The following is an 11,731-nucleotide window of genomic DNA, read 5'->3' as shown; positions in this document are numbered from 1 at the left end:
TTATATTATATTATATTATATTATATTATTTTGCGTTTACTATGTCACATGATGTTGGAATCTATTTTATTAGTGTCACCATCACCATTGTCAACTGCACTAACCGCGTACTTGTCGTACAGTGGTTGTAGCTGCCACAGTTTCGTTCACCGATAATTCGGGGAGGTGGGGTAAGTAGCTGGGCATGTGAGGTGAAAGCTGATAAATCAGTGCATAAATACAGCACTGTAGGTGGACTGTTAAGTGGGGGGTGGGAAGGGAGCTATGCATTGAAGGCAATAGCTTGGATGCATGAGCGTTATTGAGGGCGTGACTCGGCCGTCTGTCCAGCGCAGCTAAGTTTGCTGGTAATGGCTTTTATACTTTGCTGCCAGGTCATTGTGTGACCTCCCCCAGCTCGTTTCCACCCTTCACGTTGTTGCGTGAAAAGAACCTTACGAAGAAGTCGGTCGACTGACATACGGAGCCAAGCCAGCGCAACCTATACAGTGTGATCAGTTCATCTATCGAGGCTGAGTTGTTTTTCCCAAATACCATTCAACGAACCTCAGCGTTGATGATCCGGTGTTCCCACCAAATTCGGGCAATGCTCCGAAGACATCGATGGTCCTCGGCGCGCAGCGACCAGGTTTCTGATCCGTACAGTAATATGGAGCGCACCGCAGCATTGTAAACCCGACCCTTGACGGATAAGCTGATGATGATGCCACAGGTGACGCAGGTTCACAAAAGCTGCTCTGGCCTTCCTAACCCGGATTAAAATCTCATCTTTCCCGAGACCACTGGGACTGACACAGCTGCTCAGGTAAACAAATTTGTCTACTGCCACAATCAGTGCATCCAGAAGCATGAGACTGGGGTTCAAGCCCACCCAGGCTTGCAGTAGCACTTTACACTTTGCAGATGTGAAGTGCATGCCCAAACTGTGAGACAGAATTATTTAGATTATTTAATATTGTTTGCATTACCACGGGGTCAGATCCAAGAGCTATACCGTCTGCGGACGCCCCAGAATCACTTCGACCCCACAGGCACTAGAGGATGGTAGTGAGTCTTCCATGATTGTATCAATGACGAAGTTGAGGAAGAAGGTTGAAAATGGACAGCCCTGTCAGACATCACTTTTTGTGGTGGACTCAGGCGAGACCTTCACACGGCCGCGGGAGTTGGCGTAAGGTCCTTATGGAGGGTCAAGGATTTATGGGGGACACTTTTGTATCAGTATTCACTTGTACTAATGATGTCACTGGTCTGTTATTCTTATTAATGCCATATTTTAGGACAGCTGGCCTGCACCTGGACTCTGCACACATTCGCCTACCAATTTTGTTCCCTTTGGTCTTTATTGTGGCCAAAAGTTTGGGTGTTGAAGCCTCAAAACAAACTATCTGTGGACCTCCTACTAAACGACTAATCGTATTTGGATGCTGCGCATTCATATTATGACATATTGCATACTGCATTACACTGATAATGAATATAGTACATATGGATATATATATATATATATATATGATGCATCTCTACCATCACTGATGGATTAGAAGAATTCGGTATTTACCAAAGCACACAAAAGACCATGAGGTTCACTTGCGTGGGACGAATTCGCATTACGAGAACCAACTTTTGAACTAGCCGCACAGCTTAAAAATGAATTGTGAGTTAACATGAGTCAAATTTATCAAAGCACACAAAAGACCATGAGATTCACTTGCGTAGGACGAATTCGCATTACGAGAACCAACTTTTGAACTAGCCGCACAGCTTAAAAATGAATTGTGAGTTAACATGAGTCAATGTGCTCAATCGTGTGTAGTTCGGCCAGTCCTTTGAAGCACTGGAAGCATTCTGTGGACCGAAAATGCAATACCTTCAGTATATCCGTGATATCCGGACACGCTGAACGTCCGATAGAACTGGAGATACACTTGCTACTTGGAAAGCACGTTTCCCAGCATTACCTCACAACACATCGAACTTCTGCTGTCGTCGATGGTCTCAAGCCCTATGAAGACGAACTTTTCCAGCCCGTCTACAAAAACTGAACTTTGGAGGGCGATAATGGAGTTTGGAAACCGAAGTGTTTCTGGAGAAAACGGAATGCCTGCTTAACAATTCAAACTGAGCGAAGCAACACTGAAAGTAGCTTTTTGCTTTATTTGCGCAACATCGGTTACTAAAAATCCCGCAAAAGAGTACAAGAAAGCTACAGGGAAGTAAAGCTGACGGAAAACGGGCGACTGTGGAGGAAATAGCCTTCTATGCACTGCAGGCAAATCCTGGTACGCATCCTACTTAGCCACCCGGACTTTAGTATTCTGGGAGAAAATATCTATGAAGATCAACGAGCCTTCATAAGCCGATGCAGAAAGGTTGGATCTAACCTTATAGCATGAGGAAGCAACCGACATTTATACGTTCTCTTCATAGAATCTGCAAATAGGAAGTCGCTGTGGATCGTCAGCCAAATGCTCGGCAGTCCAGAACAAAATGTCAAGGCTACCAAGTACCTTCACTCTGGTCCCAGTTACCCCCCAGCGTAGCCACCTCAGGCGAGTTTAAAAATGGTACGAGAAAGAAGCCTGCAAGGTTGCACATTTGTTTAATCTGAATCTGGCTACGAGTTGTACAAACGTTTTTCACGATTCCGAAGATGGCGTACAGTACCATGTAGACTGTTAGCTCTCCTCTGGTGAAAAATTCCGTGGCTAGAACTAACCTGCACGAGTCAAACATTTGTATCTTGATTTTCAAGGACGACTGTGCTGAATTGACAAATTCGGCGGCAAAATTGCAATAAAAATCAACGGGATTCGTCCCAGAACTATGACTTTTTACTAAATGTGTATTTCTAAGATGGACGTCATGCACTACTCATAAAGGTGAGCCTCTGGCAACACCAAATTTGTTTGTAAATGAGTGTATTTCGCTTACTTCGTGCAATTCGGGTTCAAGTGGAACATAAGAGCGACGGAAACTCGCGCCAGACTAGTGGATATCGTTTGCTATCTATGTACTCAAGAGCTCTGACATCGGTACTGCAGTGTTTGGCTAGAAAAGATTGGCAGCACAGGAAGAACTCATCGAGGCTGGGGCCAGGTACACATTGTTCTTGACAGAAGTCTCAAGATAGAGTCGGGAAGGTTGCATTTTCACCATTCAGAATCCAGTATGTTGATGTGCTTACCAGATGTAATGTTCAAGGTTCTCTATATTCTGTCGTGATAAGCGTACTGAAGTCAGAATGTCTGTATGGAATATGATCGAATCGTGAATGCTTCCCCCCTAGTTTCTCTTACTGGGAGCCGAAAGATTGTTTCTGACGACATATACAAATGGCAGTAAATCTACCAAAATATATACTGCTCCAACATTCAAACAAGGTACGTAGCAGCACCATAGATTCGTCCAGGTCAGTGCACTCGAGTCCGTAGTTCCAAGTGAGTTGAACCCCTCATGTGTTTTCAGATTCGTATATACTTCTATGTTCAGAAGGTAAGACCCTCTTGACTGGGAAGTCCTGACTGGCGGGTCAGTCGATCGTCACAACCAGGACATTTACTGGGTCGTCGTTCGATGAGTCGGGCACACCAATCACATCGCTCAAGTGAGAACACGTTCGCCTGTTCAGACGTGATAATTCAGATGCGTCCAACGTGCGTTGGTGGAGTGGTGGTTACACGCTCGCCTCGCATGTCAAATGTCCGGGGTTCAAATCTCGACAGTGGGTATGCACTGCTGATGAGCCCTAATAAGGGCGAAACTCGAGTCCAGTGATTCCCTTTGGTGTGGACTCCCCGGAATAATTACGCCAGAACGGGAACACGGCCGTTCAAACGAGAGTGGTCTGGCTATGAACAAAAATACCTATCCCGCAAAATCCCAAAATCGTTTAGGAATAGTTGATACTGGAGATGGCTCAAGTGGTTAGAGCGTGAATTTACTAATCGGAAAGTTTGTGGTTCGAACCCGACCTCTGCTCCTCGACTTCCCCTACCTAGGCTTGGGCAACCTGGCAGTATCCCAACCCTCATGCTTCCTTCGGTTAGAGCATGGCATCTTGGCACCGGAAGGGTGTTACAGCTGGACGACCTATCTGGTGCGAAGACGTTAAGGTAGTTTCAGTTTTGGAATTTCACAGCGTAATGCTTGGTCGAGAAGTGTTAACTGCATGACTGTTGAGTCACAAGCACCTTCAGATTTCCCACTGATGCGTTTATCAGAAAGCTTTTCACGAACTGTGCTGACTTTTGAGCACCGTGCTCGCTTAAATTAAAGCACTATTCCGGGGAGGCGGGGGGGGGGAACAAAGAACATGAGCCATTTTCGTTTGAGTTACCTTGTCAAAAAATCGAAGAGTGCCTCATGCAGCTGAGGCAAGTCTGCATCCTTCCAAGGAGTGAGGAAGCATGCTTCCAGTTTCCGGTTAACCTCGCTGCATAACCCGTAGAGATGTTGCAGCAAGTCCAGCTGGTGCCCAACATGGCGCATACCGATCAGCGAGATTGGAGTCAATCCAACAAGACGCTCACCACGTGCACAGCTCTCCGCCTTCTTCATAAGTTGTTCATACGCATTTCTAAAAATAAGCTGCCTATCCACAGCTTCATACTGCGTCAGATCAGGGCATAGAGGTCCACGCTAAAATGGATGGAAAACAAAGTTTATAAATAATCGTACAAACGTGATACACTACTCATAAGTTTGCTGGAAATTCGTCGTACTGTGCCGATCAGTGACAGACTTGTGCACTTGTTGATGCTATGAACGTGGACGATTGAAGTTTGCTGTATAAATTTGCTTACCTTTGTGCTAATAGTACCGTAGAATTTCGGACCCAATTCTTCCTTTTGATATTCAGGATTGTCGTACCTACGCGTCGCTCAAAGTACCGTATCGGGAACCTCGGCAAGAGGGAGGGTGGACAAGTGCCAATGGGCCACAAGCTCAGGTTTCGAGTCCTGACTCAAAAACTTGCCAGTAAATTCGAAAAACTGCATTCTCCCAAGACGAATAGGGCTTTTTTTTGCAATATCTGCCCTACCACTCTTCAACGCAATCCAGCTCCTTTCAGAAATCAAGAGTTCGAACACCAGTTGGCACGTCAACTGACTTCCGTTCAGCTGAGGTATACAACCGTCAAGTTCGGCTGTCGACTTCCCCTGTCTGTGCTCGAGCAGTATCCCAGCCCTTGTCCTTCCTTCGAGCGGCATGGCAACTAGGAACCGAAAGGGTGTTTCAACTGAACTATTATCTTTATGTATCGCTGTTGATTGTTTTTGAAGGGCGCCTCTGTAGCAGTATGGTGAACGTGACAGCCTCAATTATTGTGCCACTTAGTGAGCAACGCAACCTGCGCGTGAGAAAGTGAGCTCAGCGGCAGTCGGTCTAGTGTTTTTAGTATTGTGTGGCTGTTAATCCAACTAAATGGCCTCAGACGAACATGTCATGAAGAGAAAAGCGTTCGTAACTCTGAAAGGGGACGTAATGATCTTCAGGCTCGGGGGGGGGGCTGTTCAGTCAACAATGAATATTGTCAACGCATAACTCCTTTCCCAATCCCCACCCATTTTTATCGACCAAACCAAGCCAATCAAAAAATAATGGAAAGCAGGACGACAGATTAGAATTCGTTAGTGTTGTATCTGCTGATTCGTCAATCTGTGGTATCTGCTGCTGGCCCACTCCAGTGCCTAGTTGTCGGAAAAAAGACTCACAGAAGGGAACACAACAGCTGTATTCCGAACAAGCGAGTGCGAGAGCAAAAGTTACAACGGCCCCACTCTATTTAAATGGGACTTTCTGACACTGATCCAGGCTGTCTGATAGGCGTTAGTGAACACCCGTCAACATCGATCGTGCCTCTATGCAATGCCTGAACGCTGATCACATTCGGTCGTGCTTCTGTGGCGTGCATGAACACTCATCAACTTTTGCTGAATTGATTGAATGATTGACTGGCCTGGATGCTTGCCGGCTTTCCTATTGAGATTTTTGTGGAGCAGTGGGTTTCGGGCATTCTGAGGTTACTTTCAGAAATCTGACCTTCCTGATAATCCTATTCAAGTTTCGTGAAAGCCTATTGAAAGTAATCAAGGACTAAACCTTTGGGCTAGTTATCAATTAGATGCCGTTACTATACCTCAAATGCAACTGCGAAATAATACCAAATTACCATTGCTTCAGACTAGATTCATCCCCAATTTGTAATTCCAACTGTGCACCACAATGGCATACGTGATTATGGGACGGATCACATCCGGCCATAAAGGGCGACAACGGAATATGGTGTTTCCATGGGGGTAAAACGGAGGAAGGTCAAGTAAACAACTCGGAGAGATTCGACAGTAACTGACAGCCAACGGTGAACTGAATGTAAGACCACTCGTAAGATCGCATAACGCTTGGACCCAAAAACGCAATTAGGCGAAAAACAGGGTACCTAATCGTATTTATTGTACACAATGCGAAATCAGACTAGCGGAAAAATAACTGCTGTGTCGTGGGTGGCCGTTACACCAGACCTGAGCCTGCCAGACTACGTGGTAAGTAGACAGGGAGCCCAGGACACGGCTGTATTGTCAGGACGAACATACAGAGCTTCTGCTTAAATATTTAGGATGGCTATATGGCCAATCATGGTGATTCGCTTGCTCGTTCTCTCCAGCCAATGGCGGCGTTCCTGCCGTGAACAACTTCACACCCAATCCGCTAGAAGCATGCTGATAAGGCGTGTTTGGTAACCTCCACAGACGTACATGCTATCAGGGAAATGTGGTACTAATTGTGACCTTGGGGACGCGCCGTCTACCGCGCATGTACTTTTCATGTCTGCACGCATCCTAACAATTACTCAACTAAAGTAGGCTTCGTAAAGTTAGGGCTTCAATGGATCCCCTGCTTCCGAATATAAAAAGACCATTCAACCGGGTCCCATGGATAGTTGATGGTGTCGTTGCAATTCAACTTTAGCTATCATCATCATTATCGACAGCATGAATCAGTGTTCAACATCGATGCTTGACTGTCGTAACTTTTAACCGTGATTTTGGTGATACAATGTACTGTGTGTGAAAAAGAACATCTTACATCCTGGTGAATTTCTAATAAGAAAGATAAATACATAATATATCACCTAAAGAAACATAGTTCTTTAACATTGTACAAGCTCTGTAGGTTATATAAGTAAATATCACCTCATGCAAGCTGATGTTGACAAGAAATAAACAGACACTTACTTGCTGAAAGTCAATGAGAAATTGCTTGACCAACTGCCGCACTTCCGCACTCAATTCGGCCAGATATTTTTGTCGAGCAGGCATAATTTCAAGGATATGGTCGACCGTGGACGACATCCGGTCCGTCAGTCTTGTCAATGCCCATCGAGCCGCCTCAATACGATCAGCCTGGTCATGAGACAGACCCAGTGAGTATTTGTTGAGCATAGCTTGTGCTTCCTGAAAGTTCGAGAGACGGAACCGATATCATATATGTGCATATTCATCATCATCATCATCATCATCATCATCATCATCATCATCATCATCATCATCATCTCATCATCATCATCATGATCATCATCATCATCATCATCATCATCATGATCATCATCATGATCATGATCATCATCATCATCATCATCATCATCATCATCATCGTCATCGTCATCGACAGCGTGACATCAGTGTTCAACACCGATGTTTCACTGCCACATGTGTGAAGCGCCTGCCAAGCCCTGAGACGGAATCATTTAGATTATTTTATATTTACAATACTACAATTTACAATAATACTACGATATCAGAATAAACGCCCGGTCGAATGATCCCAGTACCTCAACTATACTTCCTTCAGCTTGGGCAACCTGGAAGTATCATTCACCCTTGCAGCTCTTCGCTCACCGGGTTCCCCTCACACTCCCCACCCATCGAACGACATCATCATCATTGTCAGCTGTAATACCCGCGTACTCGTCGTACAGTGGTTGTGGCTGCCGCAGTTTCGTTCACCGATGATTGGGGGGGGGGCGTCCACCGATATGTGCATATTAGCTCACAGGAGCTCTTCCGGTTAAAGAACAAGCTAACTGGGCTCGAAAAATGACGGCCCAAACATATTCGGTTTTTCTCTAGCGGTTTTACAGACCTTCAATGTAGAAAAAATTCGCTTATCACCAGTTGCAGCATCGAAAGAAGTATTTTCCTCTTTGAATTGCGCGCATTTTCACTGCTTAAATGGATCACAAAAAATTGCGTCCTCTGTTGACCACTCTCTTCCACGACAGTCACACAAAGCACCAGAACGTTGTACAAGCACTCCTCATCAGCAAGCACAATCCTGAGGAACGCGGAAAAGGACGTGATATTTTCACTGATGGAACAGGTTACTTTACGACCTCAGTATTCGACTAGCTTCACTTGAAGTAGTTCGGCAATAAAAACGGGCGAACTAATTATTTCTCCGCAAATAAATAAAACAACTGGCGTTTTTTTCGGTGTAGGTCATCAGAGTATTTTGGCCTTTCCCAAGCACTTTGTAAATGAATATATCTTATTAAAAAGAAAACTTTTTGCGGGACGCATTGTGTCGGTTCGGTATGTCCCTACAGCTTCCTTGCATTACAAGACTGCCGATACACGCACGTCTTACGACGAAGTTGTTACGTGCTCGTGTGAACAAACTTGTTTATCGTTTCAGAGGGGTTCGGTAAACAATCGATGGATTTTTTTTCCGGGCAACGTTCCGCTTTTGAGTCAAAAGCTTCGTCAGGCCAAGTGGGTAAGTAAAGCATACATTTGAGTCCAAAACAAAATGACTGAGGTTTAGGCATACCTTTATGCCTTCAGCTATCTCGTCTACGGAGAGTTGCGTTCTTCCTTGCAGCGTTGTGTCTGCCAGTAAAGTAATCTCGCTACTTCCACAGCGTCCGCTTTAGGGACACTGGCGTGCATCGGGTTGACATCAAAGCTAATCAGGACTTCGTCTAACTCTATCTGAAGCCCAGCTACTCAAGGATAAGGTTTATCGATGGGATCACTAATACCCTCGATTTCTGCTAACAAGTACATGGAAGACTTTGGGCAGAAAGCTTTAAACGGATTCGAGTGTCCACAAGGGCGTTCTGGCGTTACGTAAATGACACGTTCCTTGTGATAAAGAGGGATAAGGTGAACGAATTCTTTCAATATCTGAACACTTTGGACTCTCAAATTAAATTTAGCATGGAGCTAGAGTTCACATCGGGTACACTACCTTTCCTTGAATGCATGACACACAAGAGTGGTGGGAAAATAAAAACCACTGTATACCGGAAATCAACAGATAGCGATGCGGTCTTAAACTACTGCTGTGCACATCCAAAAGCAGTATGTGCTAACATCGCTTCAGCGATGTTTAGGAGAGTGAGAGCACTGTGTACAGAGGAGGTCGACCGAAGAGCAACACAAGTTGAGGTAAAAAAGCGACTTCAGGATAGAGGATACCCAGATGGTTTAATTAAGCGATTATTGGTGCCAACACCAAGGTCTAACAAGGAGTGGATCGGAACAACGGTCATTCCATACATCTGAAGTCATTAGAAGGGTGCTGAATGCGGCTAACATTAGAGTAGCTTTCCAGCAAAGGAAAACTTTACGCTCGGTGCTGGTGCATTTGTAGGATCGCCTTCCGGTTGATACAACTTTTAACTGTGTATACAAAATAAAATGTAACGACTGTACGAAGGTTTATATAGGTCAGACAGCCAGGGAATTGCACACCAGAATCGGTGAGCATAAGCGTTCCATTAACAAACCACCGAGAAACGCAGAGGAATACCAGGCGCTAGTCCAAGATTCAGCACTGACAGGGCATGCTCTAGGCAGTGAGCATAGGATAGATTTAGAAAATGTGGACATCCTGAGACGGGGTTTAAGATTCACACCACAGCAACTGGTGGCCGAGGCGGTGGAAATCGCCAAGCATCCCAGCGTGGATAGAATAGAGAGGGTAGAGGGTTGTACGGGTGGCCAGATTCTAAACCGTTAGTGTCATGTTGCAGTGTCGGTCGGCCGCCTTTGAGTCATACGCATAAATTTCCGCAGCAGGCGTAAATTTTCGCGCGACATGTTACGAAATACATCACGAACATGTCAAGTTTCTGGATTGAAATTTCTTCAGTTGCTCATACACTAACGAGTCCAGCTTACTATACTGCCTTCCATTTTTCTCGTGAACGACTTCGATCAACAGCTGGAATTGTTGCAACCCGTCCACGGGATACCCCGCAGTGTTAGCTTACCCCAGTACGCCTTACTCCATGCCTCACAACTAAATGAGTTGCGGAACTGATATAGCTGAGGCTTACAGCAGCGTGGCACCAACGAAACGTGTGATGCCGTTGAACAGTGTTTGACAGTATGAGAGCGACATCATCAGCATCGTCCTCGTGGCTGGGCTCGGAGTTAGGGGAATGAGCACAATCGTGTCCTGACAATAACGTACCGGAGAAGTTTCACTATGGTTCATAAGCCCATCCAGACCCACTAGTGTGTCCAGATTGGTGGCTCGATGACGGTAAGTTATAATGCAGTTCTGCTACAAGGCGGCTACCGCAGACCTGAGTGTATGTTTTTGTCTCGGGGTGGTATATATATATATATATATATATATATATATATGTAGGGAGAGAAAGAGAGGTTCACCTATGGATCAGTGGCAAATGTTTGAGTGATCTGGTTTCTATTTATGGGAACTTATGACGAGGTAGACGCATATCAACGGAGGGGGGAGGGCGTGTGAATAAGTTTGACCAACGTACCTCAGCCTTGAGCAAAGTCATGTCCATGGAGATCTCCTGACTCCGGAATTTCTTCAGTGCCTCCACCGCGCAAAATATGTCGTCGAAGTTGGTGATGTTCCGAGAAATTGTGCGGTCAAATTCATCTAGGAGACTTACAACCGGCTGAATTGGTGCAATAAACAGTTCGACAAACTTCTGTACGAATATCTAGGTTAGAATGGATTAAGAACAGTTGGGATTGTGTTAGCGGGTCACGGTTAGTAAACAAAACAGAGTTAAGGCACCTTTCTCCTAGGAACAATTAAACTGAAGAATGAATTTAACTCGGCGCCGGAAATGGCGTTTGACCAGGCGAGAGCTGCTACCACTAAACCAACTTCTCGCCCAGTATAAACACTTAAAAGTGCGTATCACAACCTCAGTAACCGTAATTGATGTAGTGATGCCTAAACATTAGGTATCTTTTTCATCCCATCGTAGTCAGGTCATATTCTACTTCGGCTATATCACTAAAATCACATTTGGTCGTTCTTCGCATCTATGCCCATTTGAGTTGTGATGAGACATTTCTAGTTAGTGATTTTGTGGAAAAGAGGAAACTCGGGTGAGCTGCTTCGTTGCTGGTTTGTTTAGCTAACATGACAGCTGGATCGCGAAGATATTTCATCACCAACAAGCGTCGAGTGGCTGAACTCCCCCTGTTCTGTATGTGCTTAGATATTTTCTAAACAATGACTAATGGCTCCAAGTTGACTGGTCGGTCTCGAGGTGGCTCTGGTTGGTTCAAACCAAACAGATATAAGGAAATGATAAAAAAATGACGCGAGTCAGACTCCACGCTGACCAATCAAATTACGTGAAAACTACCTTGGCACCAGCCAGTTACTTTAGAAGCCTTAGATTCCGTTTAGATACTATATAAGCACAGGCAGAAGAGGAGGGATTTAGCCA

At 45.1% G+C, this 11,731-nt stretch overlaps 1 protein-coding gene across 1 annotated transcript in view; it reads right to left on the bottom strand.

The window, feature by feature from the left end:
• T265_05121 (hypothetical protein) overlaps positions 1-11,731 on the bottom strand; it is a gene marked incomplete at both ends in the record, with an annotated part of 74,014 nt that overhangs the window by 3,253 nt on the left and 59,030 nt on the right. Inside the window, 3 exons of the mRNA XM_009170045.1 lie at positions 4,340-4,641; positions 7,239-7,457; positions 10,799-10,987. Coding sequence (XP_009168309.1) covers positions 4,340-4,641; positions 7,239-7,457; positions 10,799-10,987 — 710 coding nt within the window. The remainder of the gene's footprint in view (positions 1-4,339; positions 4,642-7,238; positions 7,458-10,798; positions 10,988-11,731) is intronic.

This window comes from Opisthorchis viverrini (genome assembly GCF_000715545.1).
Source record: "Opisthorchis viverrini unplaced genomic scaffold opera_v5_96, whole genome shotgun sequence".
Taxonomy (NCBI): domain Eukaryota; kingdom Metazoa; phylum Platyhelminthes; class Trematoda; order Opisthorchiida; family Opisthorchiidae; genus Opisthorchis; species Opisthorchis viverrini.
Note: the sequence above shows the minus strand (reverse complement) of the source record. Positions and strands in the feature narration are given on the sequence as shown.